The 24,740-nt window shown below is 39.8% G+C and overlaps 1 protein-coding gene across 1 annotated transcript in view; it reads right to left on the reverse strand.

The window, feature by feature from the left end:
• Positions 1–24,740, reverse strand: part of KIAA1549 (KIAA1549 ortholog) — a 76,682-nt gene that overhangs the window by 8,435 nt on the left and 43,507 nt on the right. Inside the window, exons 12-19 of the mRNA XM_035888963.1 lie at positions 18,385–18,587; positions 14,472–14,596; positions 12,496–12,510; positions 9,049–9,254; positions 7,111–7,334; positions 5,813–5,957; positions 3,936–4,169; positions 2,883–2,935 (exon numbers count right to left, since the gene is read on the reverse strand). Of these exons, the coding sequence (XP_035744856.1) occupies positions 2,883–2,935; positions 3,936–4,169; positions 5,813–5,957; positions 7,111–7,334; positions 9,049–9,254; positions 12,496–12,510; positions 14,472–14,596; positions 18,385–18,587 (1,205 nt within the window). The remainder of the gene's footprint in view (positions 1–2,882; positions 2,936–3,935; positions 4,170–5,812; positions 5,958–7,110; positions 7,335–9,048; positions 9,255–12,495; positions 12,511–14,471; positions 14,597–18,384; positions 18,588–24,740) is intronic.

Here is a 24,740-nt window from a genome sequence, read left to right on the forward strand (position 1 = left end):
ACCAGAGAAAAGACACACAAGAGGCATTCAAAGCAAAAGATTAGGTTCACTAAATAATTTTCTGCAGGAGCCTCTCACTGGTGAGCATAAAGGAAGCAATGTGAGACAAACATGTCTGAGTCAGGCAGATGAAATTATACCAAGCGAGGACTAGGGACAAGCTTTGTATGCCTTTTACCACAACAGCATCTAAGCCCTTCTTCTAGGCTATGGACTGCAACCTATCCCATTCCTCAAGACCTCAGTTTTACACCCTTTTGTTTCATAGGAAAATCCCGTGTCTGCATCTAATTCAAACTATTCTTGATTTGTGCTTTATTTGGAAAACTAACCACCTTTGTATGACAGCCAGGTAGCAAAGAAAGCTGACGTAATAATAAATAGGCCCATAAAAGGCAAATAAGAGCCTAATAAAGCACAAACAAGTAATTGTAAATTGAAGTACTAGCTACTTGGCATACAGTACTAAATCGAGGAGGTGTAAGGGGTTCAAACTGCACCGATCCCATAGTGGAAGTGCCAGAATTTCCCCAGCTGCCTTGCATACAATCCCACCCATCCACTCAGCAGATCCAGAGGAAACCATTTCCAACCAGACTTACAAGCTAGTTAAAATAAATGCCTGAATGGGTAGGTAATGTTTAACAATGTCACTTCTGTTATGTTAATCACTGTAACCGGTGAAGCATGTGATCATCTGTCCCTTTATGCCTGCAATGTTGAGCTGGAATCTTGTACCTGATAAGTTACTACAATTTTTTGATGTTGTTTAAAGAAAGTATTTTCTCAACATTACCGCAAATGTGTTATTTTTGTGACAGTTTTTCAGAGGACAGGAAGTATTTACTTTCTTGCTGATGGGTTTGTATCTGAAAGGTGCACGTTTAACAATCCATCACCTTCTCTTCTCAATCTTCTTTATAATAAATATAGCTACTCTTTAAAGTCAGAGATAACAAAAGAGCATAAAAAAGGGATACAGCTCTGAATCAGCATCATACAAGCTTACTAGTGCTTCTTCCTATTTCCCTTCCATTTTTCTTTTACATTCAAAAAATTACCTTTTTTTTTTAATTAAGTGGGGAGATACCGCCCCAAAAATCAATTTTACACCGCTAATCCAACTATGGCTAAGTATCTCTCTCTCTGCTGCATGATGCAATATTCATTTTCTGGTAAAAGCTGTTCATTGTGCCTTTATGTTTGCCTAGCTATTACGTGACCCAGGTCTTTTACATTTAGGTTTTTCTACCCAGGTTGGTTCCACCCCATTAAAGATGCCGACTGCATTTGTACAGAGAAGGGAACAGTATGATCACCCAACTATTATTCCATGCATTCGATATTTAAACCAATGGACCATGACATTGATACATAGCACCTAATCATACTGACCACAGGTTATTTTTCCTTCCTTTAATTGGTGCATTATCTCTATCGACTTGTTTATCATTATCTTCTGAACTTGAACATAACCCCCACTCTACAACCATGACAACTCTGTCCTTGTTTTCTATTGGAAACCATCTATTTTAATGAAAATTTCAAGGGATTCTTCCTGTTAAGGCCAATGACCTTGCAGATTGTTAACTTAATCTGCTGGCACTGGCCAAGCCAGCATTTGAACTATAATAATGATGCCATTAATTTGTAACTTACAGAAATCCAGTGTCTATGCCAAAGATTGATAAACTTTTGAATAAAAAATATGTTGCAAAGACACTATCTTGCTCAGGTTTATTAACAAGGGTCACAGCACTTTCAAGATTAATTTATCACATTTTCCCTGAATGCATAGCAAGCCGAAGAGAAAATCCTCAATAACATACAATTGGCTATGTTTTCTGTTGGCCGTCTCAAAGTTCATAATCTTCAGGTAACCTAAATTACAACAAATACACTGCATGTCATGCTGTGTGCCATTTCACATATGCTCCACCCAACGTTGAAACTGCCACCTTCAGCCAAGACCTAAGTAGGAAAATGTGCTTAGAGACTCCTTTTCTAGTTGGTCCTTTCAAGATCAGGTTGCAGAACAATGAATAAAGCAAAGTTCTTCATATCCATTTTACCGTCAAGTTTCCAAGGCAGTGAAAACTTCAGGTGAAATCTAATGAATGACACTGATATCAGTGGGATTTCATCTCACATGGGGAGCCATAAGAAGGTAATAAGAGAGCAGCGTGAGGCCACCCTGTTACCACCTTGGCTGTAGCAGCTTGGAGAGGGTGGGACAAGTCTGACCAGAGTGGGTACCATGACTCAAGAGCTCAACTTCATGTACAGTTAAAACACAAGACATCAAATGTGGAATTAACAGTCACCTGGACAGCTGTTTTCTTCTCTTTACATGATTCTCCTACAGCAAGGCCGGAAGATGGAACATTTGTTCTTCCACCCTGATTTTATAATAATAGGCCTGCAAGGCAGGCTTTCTCTGTGAGGGTCACCACGCTCTGTAATTTGTTCTCAACTTGGTTAAAAATAGAATGAATCTGTTAGTCATCTGCAAGCTTTTGCAAGTGAGTGTTGCCCTGAGGCTACAGAAACAAGATGAAAGCGAGAGTATTGGGAGAATTACACACATCTGAGTAACTGTTTCAGGCTCTCCAAAAGCCGAAACTCAGTGGTTTACTCAGTATTTGGAAGGATATCTCTATAGCCAAGGGGCTAGAAACACATTTCTTTTAAATGGAGGCTTGGATTCCATACAGCATGTATGTGTCATTCATGCTACATAAATAAATTACACAGGCTGGATCTGGACTCTTGTTACTTCTCATTTATACAGTACTTTGCATAATAATATACCAGTGCCAGTAAGAAGTCTGGAGGAATTGCAAGGAAAATAACAAATGATAATTCTATCAGTGAAAAGCTACCTTGGTAGGAGACCTGGTGCTGTTGGCGGAGTCATTCCAAATTCCATGTATCTCTGTCAGAAGAATGAAAATAAACAAATTAAAATAAAAATGCATACCCTGGGAAGTTCACTGTCAGCCTTTTAAGTGATGAATGTCAGAGATCACTAGGCCTGGATGTGTGACTTTATTGCAACCATAAGAGCTAAGTTTTACAAACCAAGCAGCACAAGATCCGGAAATCACTGCTACAGTGGGCTAGTAGTCTCTTCTGTCTGATCAGTCTTTATGTAATTTAAAAACCTTTCAAAAATACTTTCTCTCACTTGGGAGAAGATCAAGGGCTGTTCTAATGTCTACTTCACTTAAAATTTTCAGCAAACCAAGCTTTGCATTTGGAAATCTCTTTATACCTCAACCAGCAGCAGAGACATGACAGGTCTGGGACTCAACAGTCCAATGGCATTATGAAACTTCTACTGAGCTGTTGTGGAACTCAAGATGACCTAAAAGATAATCCATGTGTCTCAGTGCTCCACAAAATGCAAAAAATCATACTCAGAAATAATGCCTCCCTATCCCTCACCTCCTAAAAGCATTTGGATGCCCTACTGAAAAATATGACCTAAGACCAACATATTCTTTTTTCATTGTCAAAATACGAACTAGCACATACATTTAAAAAAAGAATAAAGTCTTACTCTCGGACATAAGACTGATCTGTAAAAGATCATAACTGAGAAGAACAGAAAAGTTATCCTATCTTCTCTTCTGATTGGGGTGGAAAAAAGGAAAAGAATCTAAATGACTTAAAAAGCAAGCTCACCATTTTGTGACAGTCATTTCTGAATTCTCCTGGTTCTAGAAACTGTTCCACATTTGTGGTAAGTCCTGACAGCAAGGGCATAACAACAGTGACCACGGCTCAACTGGTGCTAACTACCTGCCCAGAAAAGCCTTTTAAATTGCATCACTCACATTAAATGGGTTGTTTACTGCCTGAGTTGGACCATAAGGTGATCCCCACTGGGTGCATGTGGTTCCCCTCCCTGCTCGAGCAGGAGTGTTGTTTACCGGCTGTCCTGCAGAGACCCCGGGTGGTGTGACGGCCGTGGAATTGGCTGCTTGACTGCTGGGAGCCACCAGTGCAAAAGCATCATCCAGCAGCGAGTGCATGGTTTGCCGAGCCTCTTCAATGGATGGCTGCGGTGGGACGTACTGGGAGACTGGGTGGGAAGGCAAGCCGGGGAACTTCCCCAGATCAGCTGAAGACGAGGTCTGAGGTTCAGGAGGCAAGTCTGGATCGGACTGGAGGAAATGGAAAGAAGGTGAAGGGCAGCCTGAGAAAAGATCTAATCAGGCAGCTTCCAAGCCCCTGTGGGCCTTTAAGTCTGAGCAACATTTTCTTTGCCAGAACCGCAATGAGATAAACAGCACAGGTGCCGGTGCTGGACAAAACCTGCCCTTTACCCTCCCCACTTCTGCATCTATGTATGCATGCACATACATGACACCAGCTGTCCCAATACTTCATTCAGTGTGACATGAAGCACTCTGATCTCAGGTACAACAGCAGAGTTTTGTGCAGGAGTTACTCAGCTATAACAGAAATCTTGTGGTTTGCAAGCATGTAATGAGGTCATGCAGAGAGCATTTACTCCACCCAGAAAAAGACAATCAGCTGTGCCTGCATTTTGACTTCTCTGCAGCTTTTGCAGTTCCAAGAAATTAATTCAGTCTTTAGCTTACAACTGACCACATCAGCAGTAACAGTAAACAGTTATTACCTCCTAGAAAAACACACAAAGGGAGCTGTTAAGCAACAAAGTGGTTAGCTGCATGGAACTCGAACTTGGGTGCATCACCTGAGCAGGATTCATGCAAGTCCTTCATAGCAACAATACCTGAGGCATCCATCGCAATTACTACCTGGGATCTTACCACACGATTTTATTGTTCATCAGTAACAGGAAATTAAATGAGTTTTGCAGCAGCAGACTTATTATCAAAGCTCATTCTTACTACTGCATGCAGACTGCAACATCAGTTGCCAAGACGCAAAAGCCTCTACTTCATCAGGAACTTAGCATTCTGAGTACTGTCTCACTACTAATGCCAAAGGGGCTGAGCTTGCTGTGTGACATGTCTTAATTAAACAGCTTCAGAGGATAATTCATTCTGCTGCAGCATGACATTAAAATCATCACACTCTTGTTTGAAGGCAGAGGGAAAATGCAGAAACTGACATTGCAGTCACTTGACTGCATATGCACATAATGGTGAAATTCTTAAAATTATCAAACCATCTTTCAAGATGAAAACTGTCCAGGGGTTTCCAATATTAGCATTAGGCTTAGTAAAGTCTGCTTAGAAGCGGTTAGAGATGCCTAAGCTTGTGACATGGATGTGATTGAACAGAAGCATTCTCCCGTGTCCTTGCCTTTTTTAGACAGGAAACAAAATTAATTTTCAAGACATTATACTAGAATTGTTTCAAGTTACTGCAGTACAAAGACATGTTTCTCTTTCATTAATAATTAATTCCCACATTTTAAAGATGAGAAAATTTCTCATGAAAGGAACTGTCTTCCACTCTGAGAGCAAAGGATGAAATTTTCTGTAACATATGACTACAAAACATCCAGCAAATTGGACTGGAGTGAAACTATGTTCAACATATCGTGGAATGTGCCAAGTGCACGTTCATGTGCATAATACAGTGGCATTAATGAAAACAAGGTTTGGTTCTTGGCCTCTTTATTATCAGGGAATTTTACTGCTTAATACTGATAGACTTCCAATTAAATTCTTGTTTCACTTTGATTTACATGTTAACTACATGCGGCTGAAATTAGCTACACAGACCATAGTCAGAAGGCCAAAAACCTCCCTATGTCACAACTGTCATTACAATTATCAGAGCACTCCTGTCATTCAAGAGACATACATACAATATATGCAGAGTTATTGACTCCTGGAGGCCTTTTGTACGTCCCATCGCTGTCAGTTGTGATCAACCTGTCCTTTTCCGCATCAATAGGACTACCATTTATCTGATGTCGCCGACGCTGCTTGGGAGAACGTTTTGCACGAGAACTTAACAGGAAGAAAACAAAAAGCAGAGAGAAAGAAAAATCAAATGAGACAATGGTAATAACTTTTTTTTTTTTTTTTTACAATTTTTCTTCTCATCCCATTCACAGCTAAACTCCTCTGCCCATTCCAAGTCGTCCTTGCCTCAGCCCTGTTTCTCTTCCCTTCCCCAGTTTTTCATGCCAGTCCCATTATATAGCCTTGAAGGTCTCTCCTCAAGCTTCTCCTAACACCACTCTCGTTGACAGCTCTCCAAACTGTCCCCTTTCTCCCTCAAACTCTCTCCAGTGACACTTGCCTTCTACATACATCTTTCAAAGCTGTCCATGCTCCAGCCCCGACCAGCACCTCTCCAGACCTCCCAGTCCAATGTCCGACACATCTGCAGTAGCAGAACAGACCATCCTGCCAACAAGGCTTTGCGCTTGACATGTTGGGTTTAACCCTACCAGGCAAAACGGCTGAGGAACCCATGTAGCTGGGGAAAAGCTACTTTCTGTCAGTACAGAAGCAGTCGCAGGGTACCAGTGCTCTAGGAACTAAGTGCCACTATTCGTAAGTCCTAAACAGAATCTAGGGAAGACCTCCTCTGGAGATATAAACGCCAGGAAGGTACATCTGGGTTGCTGACAAACATGCCTCATTAGCCAGAGGGAATATGTAAAAGGCTATCTCGTTGATTTGTGAATTTGCCTTTAAAATTCAGAATCTTCATGCTTTGTAAGTTGTTCAAGGGTTTCCTTATTTTACATCTTTTGCCCCCTTTATAAAAATACTATTTCTTGCAGTTTATATTTTCCGTGTTTCTTTTTTTGGTGCTTGTATTACAATTTTGATCCCTCCACACCAAACAAGAATTATTCAAACAAATGGCAGAGCTAATACGGAATTGTTTTAAGACAGTTTTCATACTGGGTTTATTTATCAAGAATTCACCCCTGAGAACTTGTAAAAGAATAATGTGAAAACAAAACATACTGGCATATACTGAGATAAATAAAAATGTTTGTAACAACCCAAATCTTTTCACCTTGGTAACTCAAATTCAACGAGGGATCAAAATGATTTTAAGCTTGGAAAGTTCAGAAGTACAGGTCTGACGTACTTTGGATGCTGACTCAAAGAAAATTATTCTTTCCCATCTTTGAAATCCTACCTCTTTCTGGGCTCTATGAAGACAGTAGGCACACTGCCTCCAGGGTCCAAGATCTTGTCAATCTGCATCTGTGCCTTGCGATATATTCTGTGCTGTTCTTTGGAGTCAACCACCACCACATCATCCACCACTGGAAATTCATAGTGCCCTTTGCGCTTGGCGCGAAGACGGATCTTATTGCGATGATGCTCAATCTCAGATTTATGCCTCAGGGCTGTTTGTATCTTAAAGAAGGAGAGGGGAAAAAAAAAAATCAACTGCTTTTTGCTGCTCTTTCGAAAATCTCTCATCTCCCCCCTGCCTGCTTCTCCCTCTCTCTCTGCTCTCCCTCCCTCCTCCAAATCTCTGAAGGACTAAAATTAAGTCACATGATTTGTAAGCATACTTTCTGTCTTAGATATTTTGCAGTATCCCCATTGTATCCCCAGGTAGATGTACTGTTATACACAATACAATTGCCAGCACAGCAGGTGCAATTAGAGGAGAGGTGGCAGTTTGTTAACAAAAGGCAGGAGGAACACAAAAAAAAACCTGCCAGAAGTGACACTGCTCTGAAACAATAAGAATAACCAGTACAGGCTGTATCTACCTTTGCTTATCAAACAGAGATTCATTTGATCAATAGTGTTGAAGTCTGTCACCCAATCCCTTTAATGACCTTCATCACATAAGAAGCAAGAACTTAGAGCTAATTGAGCTCATTAACTCGGTGTCTCTGCTGAGCATGAGAGGCCACCATAAGCTACACAGAAACGTAGCAGCAATGCAAGGGCCCAGGTCCCTAGCTGAATATGGCATTAGCAGCTCTACGTCTTCTTGCAGGCTGAGCTTTCATGCCTCTCTCCCACCTTTTTTTCAAATTCCCTGGAGCGCATCTCATCATCTAGGGAAAGCTATAGTAATGCCACACTCTTAAGTCCTGGCCCAACACTCACTGAAATCATTCTTATCAGGGGAAAACACTTAGGCACTAGATCAGGTAGCAAAAACTGCTCTGCCTGTGCTGGACTAGTTCGGGAACACATCTGCAGCAGAGAATTAAAAACCAAACAAAAATTGATTTTTATGTAGTCTCAAGAAAATCCCCCAAAAGCAGAAAAGGGACAAAAGCCAGACTTAGTCTTTACACTTATAGCTAGAATTATATGTCTTCTGTCCATATAATCAGATTTCTGTCTTGTGGGCCCTCTTGCCTACGTATACTAGGTACATCTATTTACCTCTCTTCCGTAAGGTACTCAGAAACGCAGTATCTTAACACAGTTAAGTTAAAGGTTTCAGTAATCTTCCACTCTGAATTATGAGAAGATGCCATCTTACACCCAGTACAAAACCAGGATGCAGGTAAATGGTATTGTGAGTATGATGTGGTTTTAGAGCACACTGCCTTCTCTCCTAATGCCCCGGGCATGCTCGTGTTCTGCTTACAGTAACATGAGCCTCACAAAGCAGGAAGTTTCTGTACGCTTACTGTCAGATAAACACATCAGAAGTTGGAAGCAATGAATGTGCTGCAAATTTACACCCCAGAATGTTTTAAGATAACTTGTTTGTATAACCCACATCCTCAGTTGCTGAAAAGTCAAAAGGATGGTGTAGAATGAAAACCAAGGTGGGCCAGATGTTCCAATTCTCACACATTAACTAACACAACTCCCGTAAGTCATGTCCTGCTGACTAGCAAAAGGATGGTAACACAAGGTATCCTGACTATCAAGTTTGCTCCTCTCTCAGTGTTTAAGTTTTGGTTTAGGTATCTCTTAAAAACAGGTCAGATTACCTCTCTGGACGGAAACAGAATTATTCCTGTAACTTGTTAAAATTCAACTCCTCTGGAACTAATGAGGAACTCCTGATAACAAGAAACTGGATACTTTTCACTTCCCTCCTGGCTGGGCATACAGTCCTCCACAAACATTCAAAGCACTTTGAAAATACCTCTTTATTAATTTTGTTGGTTTCTGCTACCCGATCAGAGAGCACCGAGTTCTGAACCGGTGGTGCTGCCATTGGTTGCATAGCAATCAGCTGGATCTTGCTTGGGACCCGTCTGCTGGCATCTGACGAACGTGACATCCTATCCACATGTTCAAAGATAGAGGCTGAGGAGTGCTGCTCATTTCCGCTGCTGGTCTGAGGAGGTCCTAAATCACCAGAACAAATACAGAGTAAAGTTGTGCTGCTAGGGTTATCTCAGTCAAATGTTAAGCTCTACAGATGCTATGCTACAAGACTATAAGATTCACATTTAGTATACAACAAGTTTGCCCAGCGGTTTGCAAATTATAAACATTTTTCCATTATATTTCCAGAAGGTGAGAGCTGTCATTCTTTATTCCTGTAACTCCATAAAAAGCTGTTCAAGTACATACTGCTAATGGTTCCTCTTATCAGTACTTAAGGAGATGCAAATTCCTCAAAGGGAGGTTCAAAGAGCAGTAAAAGATGTCTCATTGAAAAATGCAGTTCTTAAGTGATAGGAGTGATATAAATAAAAAACCGATTAGAAATCCATAGAAAATTCAGAAAAATTTACAGACATTTTACTGATTAAAGATTTTAAAGCAGTTTCCTTCTCTGTGACATAATAAACAGTTCACATAGAAATAAGCAAGCTGCACAAATATTGCCATGTTGTAATTTGTTGAAGAGGTCAAATCAACTCAAATATGATCAACAAAAGACGTTATGGAAACCAATACACATGAAAACTGCAGCCCTCGTCCTGCCAACAGTTAATCACTTCAACAGAAATGGGTCATCTCCCTCAAAAGACTTGAAATGTGTAGGATCACCCCAGTGGTTTGCAGTTAAGCACATATTTAAGTATTTTTTTTTCTGGACCTAGGCCTACAACAGGAACCATTACGTGGATTAGGCTTGCAAAAACTATTGAAGACTTGCAAAATAATCTTTTGATTTGCCCACATGGTAACGCCACAAATTCTCAAGCTGCTTTTCACCATCATATGTAAGAAATAAGAGATTAAGATTTGCTGACTCTTCTTATGGAGCAATACAACAGAGGGACATAGTCCCACATCCTTGCACAGGTTTTTAATAATGGGCTGTGGTTATCAGATTCAAATCAGAAGGAGAATCTGATTTGATTCTGATAAAGAATCAATTGTTGATCAACTTGGTTCAACTCCAACAGACAAGAAGGAAAAGAAAACAGCCATTGCTCTGATCCATTTGCAATACATGCTGGTATTTCAGAAGATGAGTGCATGCTATCTCCTGTAGAAGATCACAGTAGATGACTTGTTCCTTTGCTTCCCCCTTCTAGCACAAAAAGGGGGAAGGTAAGGGAAGGAATGGTACACTTTATTATATTCACAGCACGGTACTTTTGGGCTGGAAAGCAATATGGCCACAAGCTAAGCAAAATTCTTATTTTTCATATTTCTCAAATGTACACATTTATAAATGGTATGCATAATTTATAAATGTGACTTTCCTGTATAAGTGTCCTTAAAAAGAAGGTAAACAGTAAACACTCAAGATCTCTGTGTCTCAAATGTTTTGCAAGACACAGAGCCTGAATGAAATATATCCATCTCTCTTCTGTAGCTATATCTATGATCTTTACCATTTGTCATCTTCATAGCCCCATCTTCATGCCTTTCTTACAAGCACGCAAGCATTGCCTCTCACAGAGAAGGGCACAAGATATATTAAGCAGTTAGTGTGAATCCCTCAGAGCGATCCTATAGCACAATGGAAATCTGAACTTCTGCATCCATCTTTCCAGTTTTCCCCATACATTAGTTATTTTTTCCAACGTTTCCAGTCTAACAGCAGTTCTCAAAGCTCACTGACCTCCAACATAAAATTTTAAGGTTATTTTCATATTACTTGGTTAGCAAGATCCAATATATTACATTAGGCTGAGTATTCACTCTGAATCTTTGTAATTTCATCCATAACCTTTCCTTTTGCATACATTAACTAGTGCTTGGCAGAGGCCTCTTAGCTGAAACTGTTCTTAAACTCATTTTGTAAAACTGTCCAAAAGTCACACTGTCAAATTTTGGTAAGGCTCTACAGTAACATCAGGGAAGGTGCGCACACACACACAAAAAACCCATAAGCTGCATCTGATTTTTAAATCCTCTCTGTGTGCATACACTGAATGTGTCTATAAATACGAACAACGATGGAAATACACTAAAGTAGATAAGAAAGCCATGAACTGCAGAGTGCTGTACACATACAACAAAAGGATAAATGGTTTCTAACTCAACACATGGATGTGCTCCTTTAGAAGTTTTGAGAGAGTGAACAAGAATGGCTTCTCATTTCAAAGTTCTTATATTACACTACTGTGCATGGTTAGAAAATCTTCCTTATAAAGGTATCAGATGGCACTACATGAATGAAATTTTGACCTCAGACTAGACTGCTGAGGCTGAAAAATAATGGAGAGGGATTAATACCCAAATACTGGACGGAACACGTTTAAACAACTATTCCATATAGGTCACATGTCAGGATTAATGTTCATCACTGTTCCCTGGGTTGAAACTACTAATTGAACTGAAATGTTGGGAAAATTAATTGCTCTGCAGGAAGCTAAGATTGCACATGAAAACTAATACAGTTGGAGACAGAGGAAGGCTATTGCTTCCTGCATCCTCTTGAAATAAAAACAAGAGGCACAGCAACCAAGGTGCACAAAGCCTAATCCAAGATCAGCGAAAGTCAATGGGAATCTTCCATGGATCCACTGGTATTTGAATCATGCCGGGGTATGCAGTTTCAGATTAATTTCACAGAGTTTCTTTGTATCCCAGTAGACTATGTCCCCAGGATGTTGGTTACTCTCACAAGTTACTCATACAAACCCAATAATGGAAAGCATCATAGCCAGCCTTATATCCATCCTTCTCTATTATTATAAGATGGAAACTGCTATCAGAGGACACAGATATGATATGCATTATCAAAGACAGCGTCAGCTTCCTCCTGCTCCATCTTTGCTATGTCTCAGTCCTGACCAGAAAAACACTATGGCATGAGAAAATATTTGTGCTTCTTTGCAGGTAGCTTGTGTTTGTCTCGGGCTTCCAGCAAAGACACTAACAGTATCTCTAACTTGTTTATACAAAGCTAGTTTCAGGACCAACAGCTGCCTCAGTTTTGCTTCTTTCACAGTGATGTTTTCCTCAATAATTTGGAAGAATTGGAAGGAAATTAGAAAAATGTGCCTAAATTGGATGACTATAATTTGTGTTACTGAGAATTTTTTATACTTCAGTAGCTCAAAAGCAATTTTGTTTTTTTAGACTCGGAAGACAAATCCTTCCATCCTCAAGATATAATTGCAGCTACCCCAGTGGCTCTATTCATATTTGTACTCAACTACCAGCTCTAGTTACTTACCCACTCTGTTTGCTCCTGAAAACATAAAGGAAAAAGAAGAGACAACACAGTAATTATTACAAATAATTCAGCTGGAATGGCAACTGGAAAGAAACAGAGCAGTAAGATGATTGCATTTACTTTTGAATGAAATGCATGAACTTGGATCAAACTGCCAAGTCTCAGCTGCACAAGAAGGGAACTGAATCTGCCATTTAACAGAGCTCTCTGCAGACAGTGCCTCCAATTCTGAATGCTAAAAATAGTCCCTATGATTACCAAACTAGAGGCACCAAATGCTGAAAAAATAGTATATTTGATCCAGTAAGGGCATGATAGGTAAAAAAAGACATATTTTACACAATATCCTTGCTGCCTTTGCCAGATAATTCAGATGCAGCAACACCTAACACTTCTACACCAAAAGGAAATGTTAAACCTTACATAAAGCTTTAAGCCAGACGGAGAAGGAAGAGACAAAAATGGAGTTCCCAGGTAAGAAGAAATGGGATAGCATTAAATCAGGTCATCAGAATTGAAGTCAGATAGGTTGGAGCAATTCATAAACCATCCTGAGATGAGTTCTGTCATAGCATAATTGTTTTCCTATATATTTACTTGGGCATGATTTCTGGTCCTTAAAGCAAACCTAAGGCACTGAAAACATATAGCATCAGACCAGTATCTTTTTGTAAACTGTGTAAAGTAGATACAGCGTACATTGCCTGCTGAAGGAAGTAAAACTTTCCAGTAACATTAGCAGATCCTGTGCTTTGTTTTCTTACATGTTCGTTACAGAGGAAAGCCTGCTCCATCACCCTTGCAGTAGTCCATATTATGAAAGTTTAAGAATCATAAATTATTTAACTTGCTGTTTAGCCACCCAAAAGCTAGGAGCTTATATGAACTATCTTACATATTCCTCAATCTCATTTCTTCAACACAAGCAAAAAAAAAAAAAGATTGTCTGCTATGATCTGAATTTCACTGGCACTGGTATGTATCTCAGCTGGTATTTCACAGAGTATGTGGAAAAACATTCAATATACTGAAGAGACTGCTCACAATGCAGTCAATATTTTCTTCTTCTCAGTTTCTGCTGCCGTCATGGCCATGTGTATTAAGAACAGATGGGGATATCTCAAACTCCTTTAACAGATATTCAGTATCAGAATTTTCTCTAGGATGACTATTGTGATTTAAGGCAAAGATCTGGTAACTAAAACCTCAAGCAAGCAGTAAACCATCTAAACCCAAAAGGCTCTCAGAAAAAACACTTAGTGTTCATGTAGGCACAGTTAAGCACACACTTTTAAACAGGAGAAGAATCTAAAAGAATGTTTTAATTAAAAAATGAAAGTGAGTTTGCACTATTTTATCAACTTTTCATGAGGAAAGAAATATATCTTAGGGTACCTCCAAGAAAATGGTGGCACTTTAACTGGAAGGAAGGTGGTTCTTTACAAAAAAAATTTCACTGTTAATGTATTAGCACTGGATTTTCATCTTTCTAAAGCACAATCATGAGGGCATTTTGCTGTCTGAATTAGAACTTACTTGTAAAGCTTTTATTTCTCTGGTCTCTGTTTTTAATCTCACTTTTTCAAAGTTACAGTTACAGACCCATACCCATGCTGTGTCAAGTCCTGCTGTGACCACTACTGCCCATGTAACTGTCTGCAAGATTGCTACCATGAGAGCCACAATTATGCCTAAATGGAAAGAGTTTTCCTGGGGATGTATGGGAGAGAAAAGGAGAAAAAAAAATTCCTGCTAAGCCATTAGTTTCAAAAGCTTGCTGGAATGAAAGGAATGCGTAGATCTTCAGTTTCAACAGAAGAAATTAAACCAAAAAGGAGAGGGAGAAAATTTTCTGTGACACAAACCAGAAAAATTAACAGCCAAAGATGAGTTTAGAAAAGTTACAGCACTAGAATTAACTCTTCAACCTGAGTGAAGCACTGCTAGCGCACACAAGGAAAAGACAAGTAACAAACCTTTCTTCACTGCTCTGCGTGGTTTGCCCTCATTTGCAACAGCTGATGGTCTCGCAGTTTCTTCTCCTGTCTCTCTCCCACTGGATTGTTCGCTTGCTGTGGAGTCAGCATCTGATGGTGAAATTCTGCCACAAACATTAAAAAACAGACAAACCCAACACAAAATTTAAGTTTGCAAAGGGGCATAGTTCTCACACGTAAAGAATCCCGTGCTGAAGTATCTTGTGAAGACTGCTGATATTTTTCTCTGTTTAGAAGTACATTTATAACAAATTATCGCAGTTCGATATCCATCGCCATGATGATGATGTTGCTGCATGTGAAAATTGACTGCAACAGGATTCACATTTGATACGATGATTAACTAATCTTTCCTCTAAACACACTTTGAGAAAAAAACTCTGCATTCATAAGTAGCAGTTTACTTTTCAGACAGAAAAGGATTATAATGAAATAAGAAACCGGTACAGGTATTTAGTCTAATATTCAGACATGCTAACTAACTTGGTGTTCTCTTGCTAACACTACGAGTCCATGTGAATATTTTCCTGACTAGTTAAACGTATGGCCATTCAAAAATGCTACTTTTATATATTTAACCCATGCAGTCATGAGATTCTTAAAAACATTTGTTACCTACAAATTACAATCTCTCTGTTCATAATTTTTGCGGGTGATTACAGAAAAATATAAAGAAATACTGTGATTTTCCTCAACAGAATACTTCATCTGTACAATTATTCAGATAGTATAAAACCAGCAAAAATATAGGGCATACACCAGCACCCAGCTGACACCAAAGCCTGTCTTTTCATATGGGATCAGCCTTTGCGATAGTGTCTCTAGTGACTATTTTGTCTTGTGAACACTCATATTCTATTCCTGCAGGGAGTTAATCACTGAAGGTGTGCATGTGTCTGTGCATTAACCTTGTTAAGTGCAAGATGTGCTTGGACTAGATGGGTATCTGAACTAGTTACTGAGGCTCTTGGCTAAGCATCAACCTGCCTAGAGCACACAAAGATCACTAAACCCAGCCAGACAAGTTCATTGCAAGTTAAACCCGCTCCTTGCAGCAGGCAATGCTGTGAATTCAACTCCCCGTTTTCTCCTCCCTGAACAATGTGCTGTTAATTGAACTCCATCTTTCATTCTTTTCTGCAGCACTGTAATACTAGTAAGTTACTCCCCACTCAAAAAAAGAAAAAAAAAAAAGCAGGGAAAGAAGGAGAAATGGTTCTCGGTGAGCTTACAGATCTGCACCATTGCATCTTTTTCTCTTTCTAAGGGGCGAGGGTGGGCAGAGCTACCGTCTCCATCACCTTTGTCTTGGTTCAGCAAAGTATAAGGCTGAAGTTCTGTTTCCAGATCACAGAATCACAGAATGGCAGGGACTGGAAGGGACCTGCAGAGATCATCCAGTCCAACCTCCCCTGCTAAAGCAAGTTCACCTAGAGCAGGTTGCACAGGACATTGTCCAGGTGGGTTTTCAATATCTCCAAAGAAGGAGACTCCACAACACCCCTGGGCAGCCTGTTCCAGTGCTCTGTCACCCTCAAGGTTAAGGCATTTCTTTCCCATATTCAACTGAAACCTCTTATGATTCAGTTAGTGGCCATTGCCCCTTGTCCTGTCGCTGGCATCACTGAGAAGAGTCTGGGTCCATCCTCATGACATCCACCCTTAAGACATTTCTAGGTATTTATGAGATCCCCTCTCAGTCTTCTCTTCTTCAGGCTAAACAAGCCCAGCTCCCTCAGCCTTTCCTCACAGGAGAGATGCTCCAGCTCCCTCATTATCTTTGTAGCCCTCCTCTGGTCTCTCTGCTACTGATCTGCTACTGACTTTCTGTTTCACCTCATTGTGCTTTGTATTCCTTCATACTCTTTCCTCAGTCTACCTAAGTTATCATTAAGTAAATTATAGGAACATAAAAAGTGCTGAGTCAACATCAGTCATTTTTTGTAAGTGCTGTGGAATATGCATTTGTATCCTCTCAAGCCAAACAACAGGTCCAACTCTCAGCTGGACCCCAGAGATGCCTCTGTTGTTTTTCTTGTTTGTTGTTTTTTACAGATACAGACTGTGTACTCACATTACTACTATATTTGCTGGCATGCAGCATACAGTCCTGAATTGCACTACGATGAACTGAGTTCTGTATTTCCTCACAAAACAGAAAAGAGCTAAAACCAACACAACACACTATGCTATCATTTCACATTTCAACTTCTGCCTTAGGGAATAAATGTTTTACATCTCAGGCTGCCGTGGGCATGTCAGCATGTTAGGGAGATGATGGTAACATCTCCATAGTTAAGCCTAAAGGGAGATTTGCTCTTAAGGGACGATGAGGGAGAGGAGGGAAATTCTCTTTGAAAACATTTTGAAGTGTTTGAATTTAGAGGCTATTAAAAAAAGAGGTATCTTTGTTCCAAATTTGATCAGTGATTCATTATTTTCTTCAGGGGAAGCATTAAAATGTTGGCTTCTGAAATGTTTTCCTGCTTCATTTTCTGAATTATTCTAAATTAAATACGCTAACAGCCTCGAGTTTAACTTCTTTTTTATACTTACGTGCATGTGAATATAGATATCTTCCCCTCCCCCTAAGTATCACCTCTGTCTTATGCCACTTTTGAACTTTTTAAAAGAAACACAGAAACACTTGCCCTTCTGATTTATATTAATTTGTTTCAATTCATTTAAGTTGCACCAAACCAAGTTAGTTAATTTTTCTTCCATTATTTTCCAATTTTGCCCACCTTCCACTGTACCACTGGTAGTCTACTACTTGCAAGGCCAATAAGGAGTTTGGAGGGCAGGCTCAGCATCTGAGAATGTGGAAACTGAACTGCAGGAAGCCCAGGTGGGGAAAAAGAAGCAAGGATCTTAAGACAACTGGGGCTTTAGAGGAAGCACAGAAAGTTGAGCAGAGGAGCAAGCTGTGTCGCAGAGACCTGCAGCTCAGGAAGAACCACCATTAATTTCTTTCTAAGCTCATTCAACTCTGCCCTTGGTTGGTTTTTTTTTTCTCTCCCACCATGCAATAGCACATAGGCAAAAGCACAAGAGATGCAGAGATGGAGACAAAGGAGCACACAAATATGAGAGGGAAGGAGAGGAAGAAGAATTACTGGAAAATGGAGCACAGAGGAGCTCTGCAGTGAGGAGCTGTTTGTGACTCATCATAGCGCTCCTCTCCTCAGGGCTCCATTTTCTTCCCACTTATCCCTTTTTTTTTTTAATGCACAAATCCTTCTTTAATGCACAGCTTTGTTACAGCTCCTATCCTACAAACACAATCCTTTCCATCAAGACACATTCACATCACTTGATTATTGAAAAAGTTTAGGAAATTACTGCTGAAGGTTGACAGATACTTCTCCACTTGCACAGCTGTAAATTATCACTCCTTTTCCTGACCAAAGCTGGTTTGCTATGAGAGCAACCAGATAACCACAAGTAAAAACACTCATGCATCTTCCCTGAATTTTGGAGATACCACTTATTTCTGGAATTTCCAACTTATCATACATGTATTGATCACTATTAATATTACTGAAACACGCTGCTGTTTTTTGTTGGTTTTTAACCACCTGTTGCCTGAGTAGCTACAGATCACTACAAAGAAAATGCATCAGAAAACATACACTTGGTGTTTCCACTAAACAAGCAAGGACTTGACTAACCCTCTTAAGTGGGCATGTTGCCTTTAAGAGAAAAACACACACCAAATTCTCACAACCTTGTTCGAATGAGTAGCGAGGGGTAACTCTGATGGCCCACTAGAAAACGCAAGTCCCAGAGCTCTGGAACAGTTCTTTCCACAGAAATTGCCCTATAAATACAGTAAGCATCAGCCAATAATAAACTGTCATTACTACAATCTGTTTTATCTCTGTGAACTGACCTCCCTCTGTGTCGAACAGTCTTTGAAGGCTTTGAGGAAGTCTTGGATTTGGGACTGGGCACATCTCCATTTTCAGATGGGGTAGTATCCTTAATAGGTCCTGGTAAAGGAGCTGGCTCATGGATAATCAGGACATCATCTTTATTGTGCTGGCCCAGATGCTGCTTAGCAAAATCAAAGCCTTTCACACTGGGGGCTTGTAGCTGTGAGAGAAGAACAAAGACAGAAAAACAGGAACCATGAGTGACAACAAGTAGGAAGGCTTTAGTTAAGATCTGCAAACAATGGCCACTAGGAGGATGGTCAGGCTTTGGTAGTCTCAGGAATGAACACGAGAGCTGCAGGCAAAAGAAAAATAAAAACTCCACGATCCTGTCATCTTATTTCAGTATATGATACATAGTTTGAAACTCTAAATCAGCAAATCTAGTTAAAAAAAATAGCCTTCTGATGCTGCTACATCTTTTTCCAGCTATTTCTTCAGATTTAATTATTGTGTGAGGAGCTTTCTGTGTACTTGTGGGTGCAAGGCTGTAGACACCTGTGTACTGACTGAAATGGTTACCACTGCCAGGTCATCTTTCCATTTCTCTCAGTCAAAATGAGTGAAGTGAATTTAAATAATTTGAATAATGCCACTGCTGACCTTCCTCATGTTGAGCTCCCCACATCTGCAGGAGTCTGGGAGTGCTTGTACAAACACCTAGTTCATCTGATGAAAAGATAAACATTCTGCAGATCTGAGTTATACCACAGCCTGGATGCCTCCAGAGAAGAACTGAAAATCTAGCTCTTAGGAATTCCATACTGAATAGACAGAAAAATATATTAAAGGCTTTGGAGTTCAGAAAAACTAGATACTTATCCGAGAGATCTTATTAAGGGATTATGGATTCAATGGCTGTCTTGCTTGAGAAAGGGACAGACCTGGGCCTTTCATTTTCCTAACTGTATTTATAAAAAATACTAATCTCACCTTGTCAATGACTTGATTCAGACTTAATTTAATCAAGCCTTTAAGTTTCAAGCTCTCCCGCTGATTTTTTTGGGCTTTGGAATAATTAGAAATTCTGAAGAACTAATTAAGAGAAAGTTTTTCTTCAACTCCTGCTCAATTTTATGTAGTTTGGAAGTTGAAAGTAGTTAGAAATATTGACAACTCCAGTTTTCAAGTTCACACACACCCCACCACCCGCTGCACAGCACACGTACAAAACCCTCTGTGTGTTCCTAGAGCTGATTTCTGCAAAGTGAAGCATGTGTTGGAGCGCATTTATGGGTGCATCAGGTTCCAGATGTTTAAATGAACCCCCTTTCATAAAGCTTGGCATGCCAACATAGCTAACTACAAACAGACTCGTCTGATATCATGCCAAAGATAAGCTTGCCTAAGGAATATTCTGAAACAATCTCTTCAAAATATTTTCTCAGTAAGCAAACATTTTCCAAATGTTTCTTAGAAAGGATGTTGTAGCAGAGAAAATTGCCTATTTAGACCAGTAGATGGCAATAAAAGTTCTCCTGTAAAATCCAACAACTATCTGAATGGTTGAGCTTTCAGAGCTCATTTCTCACACAATGAGTAAGCTTATTATTTGAACAGATCTGGATGTCTTCCACTATACTCCATTTTTCTTGGGCTTTACAACAGTACCTTCAATTCAGGATTATGGGTGATCCAGTTATTGAATTCATGTAAATACTGCAACCGCTGATTGAAAAAGGCACCGTTGAGCCAGACCAGGTGAAGTAGTGAACTGCTTCTCCATTTTCGAGTCATAGCCACCTAGTTTCACCTTCCTGAAACTTCCCCCCCTTCAGAGCTGAAACATTGTCTTCGAGACCTTGCTTAAAAAAACACCCCCAAACTCCATGCTTCCTTTCCTCCCCTGTCAAAATACTTCTGAGGAGGAACTTTACACTTCCACTTGTCAGAATTATCATGCTGGCTTGTAGCACTTTGATTACCGAAACTCGTCTTAAGTTACCCCATCTCCACCTCTGATCTGTTTGATATTACATCTATTCTCTTTGAAGACACTCCTGCGTGCGACACGCTTCCTTTGAACCCCTTCAGTGGCTTCCCTTCTTCTAACCCTTTCGTACTCCACCCGCATGCCTATATAGCTCCACTGCTCATCCCTGATGTTCACTTCCTCTACTTTACTGCATTCCCCTCCCTTGCCTCCAGCCCCCTTTGCTCCAAAGATGATGAGAGTTTTCACTATGTGCTGGGACAACTGTTTCACAAAAAAAAAAAAATATTTGGTGGCACTCTACCCTTTCCTAAGCACCCTTGACTTGTCCTGCAAAGTTTCTATTCCTTTTTGAACAGTGTGATGGGTGGGGTGGGCATGGACAACTAAAGAGACAAATATTGTAGTAATATTGGAATTACTAGTATGGTTTTATTAAGATTGCTGCATGTCTGAAGCATGCATTTCAACATACCTTAGAGTTAACTCCAGCATACTATGTTTGTAAACCCTCTGGGGAGTAAAACCAACAAGCAAAAATATAAATTGTTAATCCTTTAACTTTGAATAGCTCTATTCCTAGCTGCAGTCTAACATAACCTTTGTCTAAGCACAGTTACGGAAACATATTTATGTGTACATGCACGTACACCACAGCATATGTATGCACAAATGTTTATCTGCAGACAGACCACACAGAAACTGTATTAAAAGACTGTTAGTATTGCAAAGACAAGCACTCACACTGTAAGAAATGGCACAGTTAAGATTGTCTGAGCAATCACAACTGGATTCTCTCATGCATAGGCATTGCAATAGAGCCTTGAGTTACAAAATCGTAAATTCACTTCTTCCATAGGAACCCTCTTGCTCTCTCCCACCTTGCTGGATCCTTGGCATAGGCTGGGCCTTCTGCTTTTAGTCAAAGGTGGGTAGAATATAAGAATGTTAATTGTAGAACCAGGATACCCATCTCATTTCATGCAGAAGCTGGCAAACACGTAGTGAAAGAAGGAGGGGATGTAAGAAGAGAAAGGATTTATTCTTTTATGCACATCTGCAGCTAGGGTGGCTGAGGCTTTGCCAATGGATTTCATAGACGCTTGCTGGCAACGGAGGACTAGCAAGTCGCAGGTATCCCCATCCCAGGCCTCAAGCAGCACTCACCCCAGGAGCCACAGAACCCATGGCTCTATTTTCCTGAAGTTGCAGCCAGATAAACTCCGTATCTGGTCTTACTCTTCCTTGCCAGGCAGGACCAGCTACCTCCATCCCGACCTCTTGCCGTTCTCTCCCTCTGCCTGCCAGCTGCCAGTGCCAGTTTACACTACCCAGGAACCTGAGGCTCACTGCTCCTTATTCCTTTACCCAGCCCCGTAACAAGCTGTGTGTACAGCAACAGAGAAAAAGTGCTCTCAGCTTTTAAGATACAGCTCTACAGAGCTTACATGCACAGAACAGGTGCAATCCTATGAGAATTTAACTGGCAAACCCCTAACAAGTCTCTGTCAATCACAGGCAAACATTTCCCCAAAGGCTTAAAACTTATGTCGGAAACGGACAATTCCCCACAGAACCAGCAAAAGCATTTCCCTCACACAAACCAACCTTCTGGTCCTTTCTTTCCCCACCCTGCACCCCCAAAGGCTGCGAATATGCACTAGAACTTCTCCAAAATAATTCTTAAAATTTGGACAGAACACTCTATTTTCTGTTAACCTTGTTCTTTGAAAGAACAAGCTCTTCTTGTCATCTTAAAAAAAGATTCAGTATGAAACTGATACTTGAATGGAAAACTTCAGCCTGAATGATTCAAATCTTGCAGTGTTCTGCACAGCCAAATAACAACATTTCTAGGTATCTTCCACTAAAAAAAAGCTTAAGTGGGCTGTACCAGCTCCAGCCAACATATGAACAGTATGAAAGACTGTATGCATGTGTGTATATACGCGTTTGCGCTTATGAGTGAAAAAACACGACAGAAAAACATGTGAAAATACATATGCATAAACCAAAAATATGAATATGAAAAGATGGTCCTCAATGAAAAAATTGGTAAAGCAACTTATTAAAAATAATACACATTATTTGAGAATAGAAATACTAGTATGATTACTACTGCAGACACAACGCTGTTAGAAACCCACTTCGTTTTCTTAAAAAAAAATAATAATTTACACTTCTCATACCTCACCTCTTAGACCATGGCAACATTATGACTTTAACTGAGAACTGATACTAACCAAAATCTGTATTTTCAGTGAGAAGTGTCTGAAGGACACTGAAACGCAACTGTGCTTTCTGCAAGACTAGATGGTCAGACCACTGAGACTCAGTGGAACAAATGAATAGTGTTATTCCAGGCTGAAGAGGTTTCCTACATTTTCTTACAAATTTCTGTGTGCCACCTGCTGCGTTCTTCCTTTTCTTTATTTCAAGTTATACAGTGGAACAGATTCGATGACCTCTGCTCATCTTAGGGCAGGTAGTCAGAATACTGTGTCTGGATCAGTCACCTACTACTCATAAATTAACCACCATGAAGGAAAGAATACAATCTCTTTTTAAGAGCACATTTGTCCTGATACCGCTACCTGTTCAGGTGCTGGAACTGAGCCTCTTTTTATCAGCCTCAAGTGCCTTTACCTAAGACTGCATGTAACCAGTATTAGCAAACATTTCTGTTTTAAATGTAAGTTGTTAGAGAAGGTTTTCGTTTGTTTTATCTTTATATATTTCTGAAAGGGAAAAGATAAACTACTACTCTGAAGCTTACCACCAAAATGAACATGTCTAAACTACCACATTCATAAAGCATTATATTGTTATACAAATGCAGAACTTGCTGAAATCTAAGGGGAAGATGATTTCAAATTGCTAAGTCAAGACAGTGCTTTAATTCTATTGTTATATACAGAACGGAACAAATAAAGTATCTGAAGCTCAATTCATAGAAAAATCAAATAATTTCCACTGAAGCCTACAAAGTCTGTGCACCTCGGTCAACACTTATTCCATAAAAGCAGCAAATAGTTTCAGTACTGTTCAAGTCACAGAAATATAACATGGTTGCCAACATATTGTTTTGCTAGATGCAGAGCAACACCAGGAATGCCAACAATCTGTTTTTTCAAGAAAGCAAATACTGCACATGCAGGTCACTGAATAATTTCAGCAGAAAGCAGAAAAGAAGAAATACACTTACTCAGTATTCCTCCTGTAGTTCCTACAAGTGGCATTTGAATTTGGACATAATATGAAGAATAGTGGATTAAAATAATTTTCTATTGATTTTATACCACAGTCTTGCCTTGTTTTTTGTAGAGCTAGACACATTGAGCAGAGGTTGTTAAAATACATTTCTAAGGAAACAAAGGAGCTAAGCATGATTTCAAAAATAATACTTTAGTGTTGGTACATAATCTATGAACAGGACAGGAATCCCTGTAAAGTAGTCCTGCTGACTTACGACCTTACTAACATGCTAACACATGGAATGCTACAGAAATGACAAGATAAAGAAATCTTACAGGAAAAAAGTGTTTTCAAGTCTACTAGTTTAAATGCAGAAAGGCAACTAGAATCAGTGCTCTTAAAATTAATGTGGGTTGAAGATGTAAGTCAGTTGGATTTAGGATAGCTTAAAGCTATTAAACATCACAAACTGCCTTCCACAATCTGAGAGTCACACCTCCAAACCCTTCTCCGTATTCCTAGGGCAACACAGCATAGGGTAGCGTGAATTACTGCATTACTCTCATGATGCACCTGTAAGGACAATTAATTTGCAGCTGCCAGTGTGCTTGCTAGAGTCTTCTTAATTTTAACTCATTTTTTTTCACCGTGCTTCTACTATCCCATCCAAGATGTCACCTACTTCTTCCTTCCACAAGGATCATTCATCCATATTGTTTGCAGTGACTGTTCCATGAGATATTTAAAACACCTACTAATCTACCAATAAATAAGATTTTAGAAGCACTGAGGCATGGTCACCTCTCTCAGTCTCATTTTCCTATTCAGCTCATTCCCATCCCTTATGCACAAAAGTATACCCTGTGTATTTTTGTTTAAATTGCTCTCCTTCAACATAAACCCCTTTGGGATCATAGCCAGGGACTGCCTGTAAAATATGCACACAAATTATACATACGATTCAATAACAACAATGCATATCTGAGTTAAGATACCAGAAACCTTTGTTGATGAAAAAAGCATATTAGAAGATCACATAGAAGCAGAGTTCCATCTCCACTGCCTCTCTTCAAATACTGAAAAAATATTAATTTGTATTTCTTAAGGTCTTTTTGTGCCATTGACACAATTTCACTGTGAAATAGGATATGATGCAACCAACTTGTGCCATCAGCACAAACTCTT

The sequence above is a fragment of the Egretta garzetta genome, unplaced genomic scaffold (assembly GCF_000687185.1).
Source record: "Egretta garzetta isolate BGI_Z169 unplaced genomic scaffold, ASM68718v1 scaffold321, whole genome shotgun sequence".
In the NCBI taxonomy this organism is placed as follows: domain Eukaryota; kingdom Metazoa; phylum Chordata; class Aves; order Pelecaniformes; family Ardeidae; genus Egretta; species Egretta garzetta.